The sequence below is a fragment of the Tursiops truncatus genome, chromosome 10, assembly GCF_011762595.2.
Source record: "Tursiops truncatus isolate mTurTru1 chromosome 10, mTurTru1.mat.Y, whole genome shotgun sequence".
Lineage (NCBI taxonomy): Eukaryota > Metazoa > Chordata > Mammalia > Artiodactyla > Delphinidae > Tursiops > Tursiops truncatus.
In genome coordinates, this window is record NC_047043.1 from 42,859,341 (window position 1) to 42,877,421 (window position 18,081).

Below are 18,081 nucleotides of genomic sequence, written 5' to 3' on the forward strand. Positions count from 1 at the left end.
CTAAACCAATAAGCAAGAACTTACATTGGTTTATTCACAGCTGGAAATCATCCACCGAGTGAGGAATTAAGGGAGGAGAAGGGACAGTAATCGGATAAAGTACCTTCTCACACTATCTCAAGATCCAACTACAGGATACTATCTCATGCTTTACAAAATACATTAAACAAAAAAGACACTCTCCTAAATTTGAATACATTATAATTATATTCGTAGAGGCAAGAATTGGGACAGATACTAAGCCAGCGATAGAAACAATATGGATTGCAAAAAAAAAAAAAAACGTTCTAGCAAATACGACGAGGAGGTTAGTATTCAAAGTAGCATTAACCGTGTCAGGGATGATAGGAATGTGTATCCAAAAAGTGCCAAGGAAGACAGCAGACTGGCAGGGAACTAGAAAGGCCTGGGTTGTGGGAGAGAAGGCCCAGCGTCCAGTGGGGAAGGAGTCGAGTGAGTCTGGAGCAAGTGGGCCTGACAGCGGCCAGCCTCTGGGAAAAATGTCCCTTAAAGGGCAGTAAAAAGAGCCACTCTCAGCCCTGGAAGGATGAATACACCTCAACAGGCTTTGGAAGGCTGTCAAATCAACCTTTTTATAAATGTCTCACATACTTTACTTTCTACCATCAGAACTGTACCCACAGATTCATGGATCACAGAACTCTGAAAGCGGGGCTAAAAAATGAGGACTTTTGCCCCCCAAAATGTGAGGCATTTCGGCACATGCTTGTGGGGCACATGCTTCCCAAACCCTGCACTGAATTTCAAACATCCACTGACCCCTCCAATCTACCTGGAACCCACACTAAGAAGGATTCCTTCCACACCTGACAAGGGTGCCAGGGGATGGATGGCACTTGTGTTACCCACGCCGTGTAACCAGGGGGTCAGAAAGTATAGGTGTTCACATCTAGTGACCTTTTGTTTCTAAACCTCTGAAGCAGCTGTCATACGCCTCCTACCTTGGCATTTCACTCTAATAAAATATTTTGTTTATATGCACAGCTACTAGATTGTTAAGGTCCACAAGATCAAAAGACTGTGTCTTATTCAATTTTGTACCTGTGTGAGTGAATAAATGCTTTTTAACCTTTATTTCCACATTTTTACCATTGGGGAGTCCAGGTTCAATTACTCTGCTAACATGACCTACTTTTTATTTTTATTTATGTATTTATTTTAATTTAATTTTTATTTCATATTGGAGTATAGTTGATTTACAATGTTGTGTTAGTTTCAGGTGTACAGCAAAGTGATTCAGTTATACATATACATATATCCATTCTTTTTCAGATTAGGTTCTTTTCCCATATAGGTTATTACAGAACACTGAGTAGAGCAGAGTTCCCTGTGCTATATACTACAGTAGGTCCTTGTTGGTTACCTATATTATATATAGTACTGTGTATATGTTACTCCCAAACTCCTAACTTATCCCTCTCCCCACCTTTCCCCTTTGGTAACCATAAGCAAATGAAATTATTTACAAAACAGAAACAGACTCACAGACTTTGATGACCTACTTTTTAAATGTCATGACCTACCTTAAAAATATTTTAATTTTCCCCAAAACAGACCCCTTTTAAGTGAAAGGAAACAAACTTTACTAGGAAGAGAAAACCAGAAGGTTAAGAACAGCTGTGCTTTTCCAGAGGCGAGCTGATCCAATCATGTACTTTTAATCACTCCCACACTGGGCGCCCAGCTCCCACTGGAAACACTGTGGACTGGGTACCAACTCCTGACAGCACCCCGGGCTCTTCCAGGCCAGTCTGAGTGCTGCCTCAGTGGTTTGTGCTCACATGGGAAAATCTGCCAATTTTAGAAGTTGGATTATATTGAGAGGGCTCTAGTCTAAGAAATTAAATATTCTGTTTTTCTTCTATTGGTGAGAATGTGTGAAGGGAAGCAAAAGAAATGAAACAGAACGAACAATATCACTGCAAAATATTATTATTACAGAGAAGCACTTTATAAAATTGCATGCAATTGTATGCTAATTTAAAATGTTTAAAGATAAGCTGTTCTTGAAACCAGTACCCCTCCCGGGATGCCTGCCTCCTGATGTTTCTGGGGGTTTCCTGGCCCTGCTGTGAGGGTGGTGATACCACAGGTAGCCTCGGTTCTGTAGGGCATATATGCACCCTGGGCTTCAGGGGACACTCTTGACATCCAAACCCTAGTATGTCAGTGGAACCCAAAGCAGCTGATGGTCAGCCTATGGTAACATAAACTAGATTTTCAAAATATTTAACTGAATCAAAAATGTACAGTAAATGTGATGTAATTTTCCTGCTCTTACAGGCCAGCTTCAACTTGAAAAAGTGTATGCAGCATTTCATTCCTCCAGATAATGTTATACAAGCTCGCATCCCTTTTATTAACAACAAGGCAATATTTCATTGCTATAGCGTAAGCAGCCCATCATTGAGAGAGCATCGTAATTAACATAAGAAGTCACCAAAGATGATGTCACCCATGCTACAATGGAATTAATTATGTATTTCCAACTTGACCTTGCAACACCAGCTTATTCAGTGGTACTAAAAAGATCCTTTACCGTTTATAGGAAATGCTGACATCAATACTAAATACACTGAAGTCAACAGGCACATGAAAAGATGCTCAACATCACTAATTATGAGAGAAATGCAAATCAAAACTACGAGATACCACCTCACACGGGTTAGAGTGGCCATCATTAAAATGTCTACAAATGCTGGAGAGGGTGTAGAGAAAAGGGAACCCTCCTACACTGTTGGTGGGAATGTAAATTGGTGCAGCCACTATGGAGAATAGTGTGGAGGTTCCTCAGAAAACTGAAAATAGAGCTACCACATGATCCAGCAATCCCACTTCTGGGCATGTATCCAGACAAAACTATAATTCAAAAAGATACATGCACCCCTATGTTCATAGCAGGACTGTTCACAATAGCCAAGACATGGAAACAACCTAAGTGTCCATTGACAGATGACCGGATAAAGAAGAGATGGTACCTATATAGAATGGAATACTACTCAGCCATAAAAAGTATGAAATAATGCCACATGCAGCAACATGATACAGCTAGAGATTATCACACTAAGTGAAGTAAGTCATAAAGAGAAAGACAAATACCGTATGATATCACTTATATCATGTGATATAAGTGATCTACAAAACAGAAACAGACTCATGGAAATAGAGAACTGACTTGTGGTTGCCAAGGGGGAATGCATTGGGTGAGGGATGGAGTGGGAGGCTGGGGTTAGCAGATGTAAGCTTTTATATATAGAATGGATAAGCAACAAGGTCCTACTGTAATGCATAGAGAACTATATTCAATATCCTATGATAAACCATAATGGAAAAGAATATTTAAAAAAAGAATGTATATATGTGTATAACTGAATCACTTTGCTGTGCAGCAGAAATTAACACAGCATTGTAAATCAACTATACTTCAAAAAAAAAAAAAAAGAATAGAAAAAAACCCTCAAGATACTTAATTTTCAGAACACTACACCCCAGGTGGAAGAATACTACACTGAGTATTAGCATTGCTAACTCCTGACTTTTAGAGTCAAAGGTTAAAAAAATTATCTGTTAAGAACTCTCTGGACCACTCTCTTAAGGGTTTTGCTAGTCCTATGCATCGCCACAGGAATAATTTTGACCTGAAAATTCAACGGCCAGATTTTTACTTGGTTAACTATTTTTTTTTTTTGGTGGTACGCGGGCCTCTCACTGTTGTGGCCTCTCCCGTTGCAGAGCACAGGCTCCGGACGCGCAGGCTCAGCGGCCATGGCTCACGGACCCAGCTGCTCTGCGGCATGTGGGATCTTCCCGGCCCAGGGCACGAACCCGTGTCCCCTGCATCGGCAGGTGGACCCTCAACCACTGCACCACCAGGGAAGCCCTGGTTAATTATTTAATAGTATATCTACTTACATAATCCATTTTTTATTTATAATTTATAAATGGGTTACTTCTCAAAAGAATTTAAAGCAGCTCTTGATTAAAAACAGAATTGGCAGAGGTTTAAAAATAAAATTTGAAGACCAGTTATTAAACTACTTGCTTGTCTTGCTTACAAAGGTAAAAATCATTAATTGACAATTCTAATGGTTATGATTTGATAAATGTCATACTGCTCAGTAAGGAAGTTTCATCTTTGAAATGCACATCTAAGTGCAACAAAATTGACCAGTTTTGCTCAGGAGCCAAAGAGTTCCCTAGAAAAATGTGCTTCCTGGAGATAGGAAAACAGAGTGACTAGTTTTATTTTATTTTTTTAATTGAAGTATATTATAGTTTTGTCTGGATATATGCTCAGGAGTGGGATTGCTGGATCATATGGCAGCTCTATTTTTAGTTTTCTGTGGAACCTCCATACTGTTCTCCACAGTGGCTGCACCAACTTACATTCCCACCAACAGTTTAGGAGGGTTCCTTCAGAGTGACTAGTTTTAAAATAACCACCTTCTATAAAGACGACATTAAAAAACAAAAATAGCCACACACACATGTGCGTAGTTGCATGGGGACACACCTATGTAAGGAAGGAGGATACAGATAAATTCTCAAACATACCAGATCTTTCACTACTTCTCAGGAAGGAAGATATTCATGCAGTTGGTATTTGCAATCATGAGTCCATTTTCTCTACTTTGTTTGTCTTTCTCACTTATTTTTACTGAGCATTTATGTAACTCACTTTATGCTGATCAATGAGAGTCCGAAGAGCATCCTCATCGTCTGGGAGAATGCCATGGAAACGAAGGGTCTGCTCCGCTTCCGCCAGCCACTCCAGGAGGGCGTGGACCACCGAGTGAAACTCCTCTGCCTAATGGTTCACATGCGCCCCAAAAAAGATTCCCAAACATGCTTGTTAGTAGAGTCAAGTCTTCCTCTCAATGGAAAAAAAAAGTCTTAAATTTAAACTGATTCATTATATCCATTATTCCCATTAAAAAGATAAAGATACATGGTGCTGCATTTTACAAATGTAAGAAAACATCTAATCCGTCAAAAAGGCCTATGTGAAGAATAATTCACCATTTTAACAATCTGATGTGAGATGAATGGCAGCCCATTATACATTCTAGCTGAAAAAAAGACTCAAACAGCACTTTTACGGGAAGATTAGAAAGCCTCCCTCTGTTGAGTCATTTAAATTCTTTGGGGAGGAGTTGGGCGGGGAGCGGACCCACGCAATGATGCTCTAAGGACTTCCTCCCCATGACTATCCTGGCTGAGACACAGGAGCCCTGTGGTCCTTCAGAACAGCGGTTCCTGTTGGGGGTGCAGGATCTTTGTCAGCACACCCAGCAGCTGTAACCCCAGGGCTTTACCTGGCGCAGAGCTGCTTCTAGGCGGGTCTGCTTGGATATGGAGAGTGCACACACTGTCTCCCAGCGTGTGCTCAGCTCCTGCATCTGGACCCTGACCCAGGAGGAGTCATCCTGGCTGCCCTCTATGAGCTCCCGGGCCGAGCGCTTCAGGGCCTGCACGCTGCTGGTCCTCTTCCCCAGCTCCTTCTGGAAGACCTAAGACCAAATTTTAAAAAATTAATTTTAAATTACAAAGCCCAAACAGTAAGACATACTATATGAAATATGTATGTGCACATAACATCATGTATGGCTCTCCAAGACCTACAGTTTAATGACCCACGTTTTCCGCAGAATCTGCAGAAAATAAGACAAGACACACCGCTCCTGTGAGGGCACCGTCAAGTCTAGGCTTGTATCAATTTGCTCCTCAATTTTGTAATGTTTTCCTGAGTGAATGTTATTTTTTAAATGACATGTTGGACTTAAAGAATGGTGGTCACCCTTCTTTATTTCAATCCCATGCAAAAATGCATCACAACTTCTTTTCTGTGATACTTTGTGAGGGTGTCCCAATCCCTCTGGAATCATTACTGTGTGCGCCCAGTGTGTGCTGGCCACCACACTGCTCTCCATCAGCAAACACACCTAAGAGACTGACCGGTAACTAAGCAGCCCTTGGAGACAACAGCAGGGCTGGCACATCCTCTTTTTTTTCCTCTAACAATCCTTTGTTGTAGCTTTCACAGGATCCTGGGCACTAACCCATAAGGTCAAATTTTAGAGGCTTGACTCCTTAATCTGTCACCTTGGAGGAAAAGCTTTTTATTTTTCTCTCCCACCCAATTTTGATGAACTCTGATGTGCCAAGGGTTAAAGTGGCTTCTTTTGGTCCCAGACTAAATCCATTTCTGACCCAAGAGTCTGTCTGCAACCAGATCTTTCAAATAACCAACTTCATATATAAACTAAAATCAGCTTATTCGTCTAAGAAATCATCACAAATGAATATTACCAAGCACATTTTATCCTTCTGACTCTATCCATGAGTTTCTATTCTGATACTCAGACCATTCATAAAAGTGAGACTGTCGAAAATAATCCAGAAACAGTGTGATGAGTTCTTTGCTGATTTCACTCTGATAGTGTTAAATGAGGTGTGCCCGCAGAGATAAACACACACACACACACACACACACACATGAACAAACACACATGCACAAACACACAGATACAAGGTACAGCGTCTAACTCCCCCTTTTGTGACAGGACTAGTCCCACGGTTCTGAGCAGGCTTTCCAATGTACTTTGTATACTTAAACTTCTTATTGGGGCTTCCAATTGTATTACTAATGCTGAATGATTAATTCATTCTTGTTGACCTTTAGTATATAAAAAACCAGCCAAGTGCCTAGGGGAGTAAATATTTAGACAGTGAGCTTCTAAAAATGGCATTTATGTACAAAGTAACATTACATTATTCATCAGTCATTGAAGGAGTGCCAGGGGATGCAAAAGTTTGTATTAATCATGCACAAAACATTTGTTTCAATATAGGCAAAGCAACATAATTTAAAGTTTTTAAGATGTTTGTAGGCCAGATCAATGTTCTTCATCTATTCTCTCATTTTCTGTTAATGTTCAAACATAACAAACTCTCTTCTATGGGTATAATGAGATAATGGAACGAGAAAAGGGGAAATAAATATGCAAAAGGATCAATTATTTTAAAAAGAACAGGTAAGATCAAAATAGCATAAGCAGGGAGGTATAAAGAGAACATTCTAAAATGAAATACGTTTTCTGAACTGAAAAATTATAGAGAGGAATATGACATGAATTCAAGTGTAGTGCTGTAAGAAAATTGTATATATAAAGCCAACCATCCTACATTAGTACCGGGCCTCATGCTGTTTTCAAGGTTCTTTAAATTGTAACAGTATTTGATCACAGTTTAGGACCTTACACTCAGTATATCTCTGGGACGTCTCAAATACCACCTTTGATTTGTACAACAGATTGACATACATATCAGGAGACGGCAAGGAAACCAATTTTCTTGAAGTAATAACTGAATCCCTAATGGCATATGCTGTTGTCTCTTAAACTGCTACAGGTCAAGGGGCAAGGTTAAAACTGTTTTTGAGAAAAAGAGAAGCAGCTGATCATGACCCCCACAGATCATGTCACACATCTAGCACTTCAGCAATGACCTAGTTCCAGGTCACCGAACGAACGATTTTAAATTATATCACATAATTACCTAAATGAATAACAAAAGATACTAAAACATTCTTGAAAAACGTTTTAAAGTGCCAGACAATGAAATCACTTTTCAAGTTCTAGCAAGGTTTCGGATAGGGAAATTTAAAACCAAAGTATTTCACTGATACTGAAGTAATTTTCCTGCATCACTTTTAAAGCTGGCTTCCTTGTTCTCCTCAAATGTCACATATTTCAGTATTAAAGACTATTATGTAGCATGACAGATACTCTGTAGATTTTTACAAAGCTAAATTAAGTGGTTACAGTTCCCTCTACATTCAGAATAATCAAGCAAGATAAAATAAAATGTCCCAGATAACAATACCTTGTGATTATCGATCAGATTCATCACTAGATCGATGTCTCCGTGGACAGGCTGGTCCTCAGCCAGCTGGGGCTCAACCCTGTACAGCCAGTCAATGAGGGCCTGCAGGGCGTCTGTGAATTGCCCAGAAAATAAGAGGGCTTCTTCCAATTTGTTTTGTCTAGGGGAAAAAATGGAATAAATCAATCTGAGCAACAAAAAAGCTGCCCTCTATATCCAAACATCTAAAAAACATCCACGAAGGCTAAGCAGACCTCAAGAGGAAAAGCAGTATATTCGGACTCACTGCTGTTTCTCTGCTTTCCTTAGAAAATAACAAACTTCTCTCCAATTTTCTTTTCATTGCTTAAATCCATGGCACCTGTTCCAGGAAAATTCCCTCATCACCACCTCACGGGCCCTTTAGTTTCGTCATAAAAATATGCCTTTTCAATTAAATTGTGTTTTATAGTATCATGCAGTAAGTTTGACCTTTGGGGTGTACAGTTCTATGGATTTTAAAACATGTATATGTTCATGTAACATCACCATAGTCAAGACCCAGAACAGTCTATCAACCCCAGATCTCCCTCAGGCTGGCTCTTCCTGGTCACAGTCTGCCTCCACGGCGGACACCTGCCACTCATGGATCTGTTCATCACTGTGACTTTCTATCTTTTCAAGAATGCCATATGAATTGTCGTGAAATCATTTATAGGACACTGTAAAAAGTATGTAACCTTCTGAGAGAAGATTTTATTGATTCTGAAAAACTAACACTAGGGCTTCCCTGGTGGCGCAGTGGTTGAAAGTCCGCCTGCCGATGCAGGGGACATGGGTTTGTGTCCCGGTCCAGGAAGATCCCACATGCCGTGGAATGGCTGGGCCCGTGAGCCATGGCCGCTGAGCCTGCGCGTCCGGAGCCTGTGCTCCGCAATGGGAGAGGCCACAACAGTGAGAGGCCCGTGTACCGCAAAACAACAACAACAACAACAACAAAGACTAACACTAAAAACTTATTATGAAGTTCCCTAGAATGGAATATGATATTCTATTCAATTTGGATACTGACAAAAGTAATGAGACTAAGGATCAATGAAAAATTTGGAAACATGTATAAGATATGTGAACTCTTCAACTACTGTTTTAACTTTCTTAGCTACTTTAACATTTTTTTAACATTTTGGGTCTTCATGGTTGAAGTGTAGTGAGGAGGAGGGAGACTGGGAAGGGGTGGGTGGGGTCAGGCTGGTAGGACCCTGCTCGCCACAGTGACGGGGCCTGTATCCTAATCCACATCCAAGAGTTAGTCCCTAAAGGGTATGAAGCGGGGTTGGGGGGAAGGGGGGGGTGACAAGATCCCACTTATACTTTAAGAAGACAGGCCTACTGGTGATGTGGAAACGGGACTGAGGAGGACCATGGCAGACCTGGGGACCAGTCCGAAGGCAGGCGCTGTAGTCGCATGTGATATGCGGGGAGGCTTGGAGAAGGATGTCATTTTTGAATGAACCGGGCACTTAAATGTAAATAATACTGAACAGCAAAGCCTCTGGGGGAGGCACTGTGTGTGCGGGGCATCGAGGATGAGCAGACATTCTCCAGGCAAAGGAGGTGTGTATTCAAGGTTCCAAACCCTGCCTGCAGAGCGCCAGGACCGTGACAGCTGCCAGGGGTCCAGCAAGGTGAGTGAGCGGCTGTCAGGCGCATCTCACCTCTCCACCGACTTCCCACAGATCGTGTCCCACTTGTCTCTGAGCTCACTCAGCATGTCATCCAGCTTCAGGTTGTCGTCAGCCAGGGAGGTCTTCTCCTTCAGAGAACGTCCAGTCCTGTTGGTGGTGTCGTAGACAGAATGCTTGGCTCCGAGGGATTTCTGAAACTCCTGTACATCCAACAAGAGAGCAGCATGCATTTCTACTTGGGATTGATACACAAATAGGTAAGAGACAGTGAAAAAGGCATTCCTCTTAAATAAATGGAGACATCAGCCATCATCAAGTCACATGGTGTAGTGCGTACTCAACAGGGAACACACCAGGGTAGAGAAGAACCTTTAAACTTTCAAATGGAAGGATTAACTTTTGGCAGAAGCTAAGCACCTACTATTATCAAGCACCTATTATTATTAAGAGCACCTAGTAGTATCAAAAAAAAAACCAATTTCAAAGCAAAACAAATCCTGAATCTCTTGTAGACATAAACTACAAACAGTATAAATAGTTATGGTAAAGTGGAATTGCTAATAAACTATTGAGAGACCCACGAGCCCAGAGAGGAAAATGTAGCTAATACTTTATAAGTAAGTATGGGTCCAGTCTGGACACAGAATGACCCAGTAATGTATAAACTTACTACAGTTGTTTTTTATTGTCAAAAAGATTTTCTGTCACACATTTTGGATTCTCACTGTAATGTTACATGTATTTTATCTGTGAGCCAGGATAAGGGGAAAAGAACCATAGCTTTGGTTCTGTGTTTGGACCCACTCATTCTAGGCATACCTGGGGAGGCCACGTCCCTCCTCAGATCCACAATGCCCTACCCAAGTCTCTGAAGGTCTATAGATGACTTTCCACTACCAAACAGCTACATGGCTAATATGACACCTGTATTTTTCAGCTTTTACAGTGTTAGTGAACCCTTCATGTCTGTGTGTGTATATACGCATGTGGGGGAGGGATGAATTGTAATCTTTCTATATAACTCAATTATAAGCTTTCATAGAGCAGGGGTATTATCTCTGTAGGACCCTTAGCATCATCTTGCATTTTGTGGGTGTTTGTAAACATTTAATAGAAAGAGTAAGACAACTGCTATTGAATACATAATCTCAGTGATGAGAAGAAAAAAGGTCAACTTCATGGGCAGCTTAAAAGCTCATAAAATATCAAGGAAACACAAACATGGAGATTCTCAATCCTGGTAGCACATCAGAATCACCCCAGGCAGTAAAATGCTATGCAAATGTAATTTCCCAAAATAACCTCGAGGTTACAATTACCTAATAAATTGTATTGCCTTAAAAATGTTACACACTTGAAGTGTTTCACTAATACCACACACTATATATCTTTTATAATAGGAGGCAACTACATCTGGGAATTTTTTGGCAATAAATCCCATCACAATATGTCACTATTTCTGTAGTCTGTTTTCTGTAATTATTATGTTTTTCACGTTTTTCGAAACAGAACGCTAGCTTTAGAATCATGGTATCGACACAGATTTTCTTATACAAAACAAATGTTACAGCTGAATACAGGATAGAGTCAAACTTTTTAAAGACAAAAAGTATCCAAACGATGAACAGAAAAGACTTCTTTTAAGATAGGCTTAACGTACCCTGTTATCTCAGAGAAATGGTGACTGGTGACAGGTCTCACTAGGAAAAAGAAATCTAATAGGGTTCTTCACACATTCTTATTTCCAGGATTCTCTACTTTAAATATGCCGTATGCTTTCATCAGACTATGTAACACAACGTCTATGCTCAAGTTCACATAAGGCATTCTATTCTGAGAAGGAGGGGACGGGAAAGGGTGCTGGTCACCATCTCTGGGCTGCCAGTGCTAGATGGGGCAGCTCCCAGGCAGAGGGGCCATCAGGACAAGCCACTCGTAAGCCCTCATCCAGCCAAAGAAAGGACCTCAGCATGTTCCCCCATCATCCTAGGATCCTGACCCCTGCAGCTGGTCAGGCCCACTGACGGAAGCAACCAGCCTGGATGAACACGAGGGCTAGAATGTTCTGATGATGATAAAACTTATATCATTCAATCTTTTCCAGCATTTTAAAAGCTATCATGTTTCAAGCAATGATTTATATGTAGATGCCTAAGATTGTAAAATGGTTTGCAGGGACGGTCTCCTTTTACCCACATCCTCACCCTGAGGGCCGATGATCACTTTACAAACAGAATAACAGAAAGACCCAAATTCAAGAGAGTTGGGGAGGATGGGGGGAGGGATGTTCTTTGAATGGCATGTGGTAGGAATATAAAAGGCAGAAAATATAAAACACAGTGTCTCCATATCTTCTTGTCTACACAAGGAAGCCAGTGACTATGTGTCTTTGAGGGGAGGGGTGGAATTTCACACACATACACAGTAATACCAATTTAGGAAGTGGCAACCAATTTTCCCCACTGCACTGTATGTAGGAATATATATGGCAAAATCTACGTTCCTTTTAGTACATAATTATGTTCTGCATGGCATTTGGTCTATGAAAGAAATTACAAGACAAGGCAGTTGTGATAAACCGAAGTGCCAATGTTCGGCCTCTAGAAGTCCTTTATGTGTTTTAGACTGCGGAAGACTTCCAGTTTTAATTCAGTGAGTTTTCTTTTAACAATTAACCCTGGAATCATAATGGAATGAGCACTTGACCAATGTAAAGGGCAACTGGTTTTAAATTTAATACAGGTCCACGTTGGACAGCCTTTTTCTCCAGTGGTGAATAAATACACAATCAGGTAGGAATTTAAAAGTGACCCTGAGATATACAACGATACAATGTGCTTTTCTTAACTGCAGACCCACCTTATGCTGTGCCAGTTGTGCTTTGATTTTGTCTGGGTCGTTGGCAATTTCCAGTTCAGAATCCAAAGACTTCTCTGACTCTTCCAGCCACTCCATAAGCTTACTCCAAGCTTCATGGAACTGTAAAAGAAATTCACATCTTTGTCCAGAAAACTTTCAGGCATACTCACTAGATTTGAAATCTAGTACATTTCTAAACAGAAATTGATATTAATGAAAATGTTAACAATTATACATTCAAAATTCTCCCTGAAGAAGAACAAGAAAGAATATTTTCATCAGCAGATTACAAAATGTCTTGTTGACGCTCAGCTTTTGTGGTCATGCCCCGTGGTCACTTTGTTATAACTCATTCAAACATGTCAGCTTTAACAAAAATAGAAGTGAGCCTAGAAGCAGTTAGGGAGCATCAGGCAGAACGTCCCACCCTTTCTTTTGTTTAATAAATAATGTAAGCGTAGACTGGCATGCTTTGTATTATCCCATAGGTCTCTTACATTGCTTTTCATTTTTTTTCATTTGGTTTTCTGTCTGCTGTTCTGATTGGAATCTAAAATACAACACAAATGAACTTATCTACAAAACAGAAACAGACTCACAGACATAGAGAACAGACTTGTGGTTGCCAAGGGGGAGGGAGCGTGGGGGAGGGATGGAGTGGGAGTTTGGGATTAACAGATGCGAACTAGTATATATAGGATGCATAAATAACAGGGTCTTACTATATAGAACAGGGACCTATATTCAATATCCTGGGATAAACCATAGTGGAAAAAAACATGAAAAAGAATAGATAGATGTATAACTGAATCGCTTTGCTGTACAGCAGAAATTAAACACAACATTGTAAATCAACTATATGTCAATAAAACTAAAAAAATAATAATGTAAGCTTCCACTGTTGTCTCTTGACAGATCTGGATTTACTTCTAAGGTGGTGTTTAATTCTTATGCTAAGAAAGAGGTACAAAAAGGGAGAAGGGAAAGGATAAAGTTTGTAAATTCACTTTAACAAAAAGAGGGCATTACGTTCCTATTTAATGCAAAGACAGTTCAACATCTTTCTTGCTGCTATACAAATCCTCACATCAATGCCTGAGCCTCACATACTGGTTTTATACTTAAGAGCACCCACAATACTCGAGTTCTAACAAAACAATTATCTTTCGCGTCTAAAGCCTTGAACTGTTCCGGTGCTATATATACTTGATTTCAGCTGTGGTCTCTTTTCTGCTTATCATAAAGAAATAGTAGGTACTATTTTTGGATACCAAACTAGAAAATTAGTTATAAATTATTTCTTCCAAGGAATTAAAGGGAACAGATACATGACAAAAACCTAAGTAATCAAAATAAAAACTGTTTTATATCAAAGAACATTAATAGTGAAATAACAAAAAGACATTTGATACTAAGCACAGTGAGAGCACAGAATCACAAAGCTGCAAGGGTCCACTGGAGACTGTCTTGTTAGAGACCTGCTCTCCCTACACGTCCCTCCCACAAATCTAATCAACTTAGACATGAAAACAGGGAGGCCAGAATAGGCACATAAATTGCCCAAGTCAGAGAACTACAGCCAAGATCTGAGCCAAAACCTGAGGTATTAGAACAAATAAATAAATAAACAGCTAGTGATGCCAGCTTGTCTTTTTTTTTGGCATGCAGGATCTTAGTTCCCTGACCAGGGATTGAACCCGTGCCCCCTGCAGTGGAAGCACAGAGTCCTGACCCCTGGACCGCCAGGGAAGTCCCTGTCAGCTTGTCTTTCTACAGACAGTACAGCTTATAACAACTGGATGGTAAGTACAATGGTACAAATGCACAGGTTCTGAGGCTGGTCCTGCTCTCAAAACTATTTAGAAGCCGTACAAATAGAAGAAATGCCATCCTTTTGCACCGAGAACAGTGGAGAATCCTTATCAATTCAATTCAACAGACTGAGAAAATAAAATTGACTCGATAGAGAAAGGAGGAAGAGGGTGGCCGACTGGCTACTGGTATCCATGAGACTTGAGTAAATCAGATGTTCATAACTCAAAATGCCTCCACTACAGACGACAGGGCTGCACACACGGCAAGAAAAACATCAGGCTTGGCATGAGGACTGTCTTAAAAAAACATCCGAGACCGATTCTATTCTAGAAACTCGTTTATTACATGGGACATACCATACCTCCCCCTCAAAAAGAGACATGTGGCCTGTAATCCAATCACAGGGCAATGTGTCATTTCGCCAGCCTTTAAACATTTTATGCTGGACAGCTTTAAATGCTGAAACACTGGACTCCCAGGTCATCCTCTGCATCACCCAGCCGAGCCTAGCTCCCCAAATGACTGCGCCGAACACCAATGCTGGACAAATGCAATGGAATGGGGCAGAAAGAGTCATTATAAAATTCACCCTCAGTATTATTACACGAAGTTCCTAGTAAAAATCAAAGATATAAGCCAAGCAAGGTGGGTGCATCTTCCTCTTCCCTGGAGTACAGAGATGCATAACTGCACTTCTCTGTGTTTACTCTAGAACAGAATATGAGTAACAGATGAAGGAAGGAAGGAAGGAAAGTTCCATGTGAGATTCTCTAGATTAAAAAAAGCAGCCCCCCAAGATTCAAACAGTTAATTTAAAGGTGGGATGAAGCTGTATCCAAATATTAGAGAAGAAAGGAAGCCCTGCCAACAAGTGTACGGATTTGGAGAGGTGAAGAGAAACAACCAGCTCAGACCCAGAGTATGCCTTCAGAAAGCTGTCTGGGGGCTACACATGAGAAAGTCTGGTTTTGGAACTAAACACAAGTAGCAATATAAAAAAGCAGAATGCCTCACTCTAAGTATGAGAGTGGAGGTTGAAAGGCCAAGGAAAACCAACCAACCCAACAACAAAACTGTGGAGCCCTTTTTTGGGCCCCAATGATAACGGTCCATCTGTGATATCAAGATATGATCAGTCTTTCCAAGGCTGGTCCCCAGGGCCTGGAGTTGCTGCCAGGTCAGAAAGTGACGTCATCATCCAAACTGAGGCCATGGCCTTTTTAGGAAATAAACACCTTGGCTTCACGCCATGATCGTTACACAAAGCACAGCCTGCCATAAAAGCACTTTAATAACATAACGTGTATTTAATAACATAACATAGACCTGATTCATTGCCAAGTTCAGAGGATCTTTATAAAGGTTTACCTGCTTGGCCCTCTTCCTTGCATCGTCCAAAGATCTTCCTCTTTCTACTAAGCGCTGGACCACTTTCTCCCAGCGGCTCTGTACACTGATAAGCAGATTCTTAATGAGAACGACATCTTGTTTCTGACTGAAATACTTCAGGTGGGTTCCAGTTTTGTCCAGCTCTATGATCTGCTCCCGGTGAGAATTTACTTCATTGGCAAAGACCTTTCCCAAAAAAAGGGAGGTGGGTACAATCAGAAACAAAGGAAAAATGGATCTATCTTGAAAATACTTCCAGGATCATAAGCTGGTTTCAAAGGACAAAAGAAAGTGTTCAAACTACCAAATTTATGCTTTTGCCATTAAAACAGCCTGATGTCTAAAAAGGTCTGAGAAGGGAGTGCTGTCCATCCGGGATGCAGCTTACCTTGTGTTCATCAATTTGAAATAAGACGGTGTCCAAGATAAGGCTTGGCCTGGAAGCCATGTTTAGGGTCTGCTCCGCCTGGGTGAGCCAGTTGATGAAGTCCTGGAGGGAACTGTGGAATTCCATTGCCAAGGTGAGGGCCTCTTCCAGTTTAACCTGAAAAGACAGATTATTTAGTATTTCATGGTATTCAAGGTTTCCCGCCTCCCCACCTTCCCCGCCCCAGCAAGTTTAACCACTCTCTGGCAGATTTCCTCCCCATCCATACTTTATTTATGCATAGTCTATATCCCCCAAACAGTTTTTGAATACTGGCTAACCAAGCCCCTTCAAGTTTAGTGAGAAGCATCTCACTGCAGCTAAAACAATTTTAATATACACTAAAACTGTGGTTTGGGGACAATTAACCAGAGAATTACTAAATAGAATCTAGAAAAAGAAAATTTGACATGCATACAATTCATTTTGGAGGTCAAAATACTATGAAATATATATACATTATGCTCTGTCAGCAAGGGCATATAATCTAGTATTCCTAGCCTATCATTTTTATAGCATTAAATAGCAAGATTTTTAATTCTCCCTCATGGATTTTTGTTATGTAAGTGCTTATTATATGTACAATCATCTCACTTTCTTGGTCTCCCTCCCTCCCCACTCCCGCCAGACATACAGCCTGCCTTTTGCTTAATAAGTGTGATTAGAATTACTTAACCACCCAGAATTCCACTGGTTCACAGATTTAAACTATACCTAGTTAACACTTGACCTATGATATACCTTTATCTATGTCTGAACAGATTTCTTCAACTGTGTTCTCCTGCGTTAAGACAGAATACTATTTTCAGCTGAGCCCATGAAATGTCCAAACGTATACAAAGAAAATTTAAACATGAATCATTAGATGTTCCACTGACAATTCTACTCGGAGATAAGGTAAGACCCATGAAATGAAACAATGAAAACATTCATTCTATGATATTCATCAAGGCACATACTTTCCTTTCATTGAGCTTGGTTTCCACTGATTCCCATTTTTCTTTCAAGTTATTTATGTCTTGGTCAATATTTGTCTCTGCAGATTTGGGGCATCTTGCAAGCATCTGCTGGCCTTTCTGCATCAGACTCTTATATGTTTCTTCTTTAACATCAAAGGCAGCACAGATTTCCTAAATGGAGATATCCCCCCCGCCCCGCAAGTCATATCATTTTTAAGAGAACAAAATCTCAGAGCTCTTTTTCCATGTCATCAATCCCAAGCCCCTTATTATATACTCAACACCGTCCAGCACACAGAATAACCCTGACACATTCAAACTTTCCACTATACTGAAAGAACAACTAAACCTATAGCCACACTCTGCCTACCAAGAAGTCTTAGAAATGGTGCTATTGTTATCAATCCACCCCACACGTGAAGCAGTAATGTTAAATGTTATCAAGAAAGGTTTCAATGTACAGTAACCAATCAGCTCTGTGACCTTGGGAGAGTAACGTAACTTCCCTGAGCCTCGATTTCCTTCTCTGTAAAATGGGTTCTCTAAGTCTCTCCTCGGAACACAATACAACAACTGTAATATTGGTTTTTTGGTATAATTTAATTCTATGCTCAGAAGACACACAGTAGATAGAAGGTGAAGACCCAGTACGGTAAGACATTTAAGTTGATGACACAGACTTTGGAATCACAGTAGCCAAACTTATGGTCCTATGAATATTCTTCTCAGTTATAACATTTTTAAAGCTTTCAACTAGAATGCAGTGTGTATCTTCTATAGAGAGTATAAAAATACTGCTTAAACAAATTTAGAATTTAAGATAAATGAAACACCAGTTACACTCACGTCAAAAGTAAGACCAGTTCTATTCCATTGATTCAATTACAATGTGAGTCAAATCATAGCTCCCACTGAAAAATTACATACTATCTAATACTTCCAACTTTTTAATTTTTAAAATTGAGATATAATCCATAAAAATCAGCATTTTAAAGTCTAGAATTCAGTGTTTTTAGTATTTTCATAAGACTGTGCAACCATCACTACTAATTCTAGAATATTT

General features: G+C 40.3%; 1 protein-coding gene across 28 annotated transcripts in view; it reads right to left on the reverse strand.

The window, feature by feature from the left end:
• Window positions 1-18,081, reverse strand: part of DST (dystonin) — a 497,752-nt gene that overhangs the window by 18,897 nt on the left and 460,774 nt on the right. For 27 of the 28 annotated variants that reach the window (XM_033864484.2, XM_033864483.2, XM_033864472.2 and 24 more), the window contains 8 exons: window positions 17,019-17,189; window positions 16,021-16,176; window positions 15,612-15,818; window positions 12,429-12,548; window positions 9,600-9,769; window positions 7,906-8,065; window positions 5,337-5,531; window positions 4,700-4,828 (listed from right to left, as the gene is read on the reverse strand). In XM_033864484.2, coding sequence (XP_033720375.1) covers window positions 4,700-4,828; window positions 5,337-5,531; window positions 7,906-8,065; window positions 9,600-9,769; window positions 12,429-12,548; window positions 15,612-15,818; window positions 16,021-16,176; window positions 17,019-17,189 — 1,308 coding nt within the window. Of the gene's footprint in view, window positions 1-4,699; window positions 4,829-5,336; window positions 5,532-7,905; window positions 8,066-9,599; window positions 9,802-12,428; window positions 12,549-15,611; window positions 15,819-16,020; window positions 16,177-17,018; window positions 17,190-18,081 lie in introns of those variants that run through there. The other variant, XM_073810886.1, reaches the window with a different exon arrangement.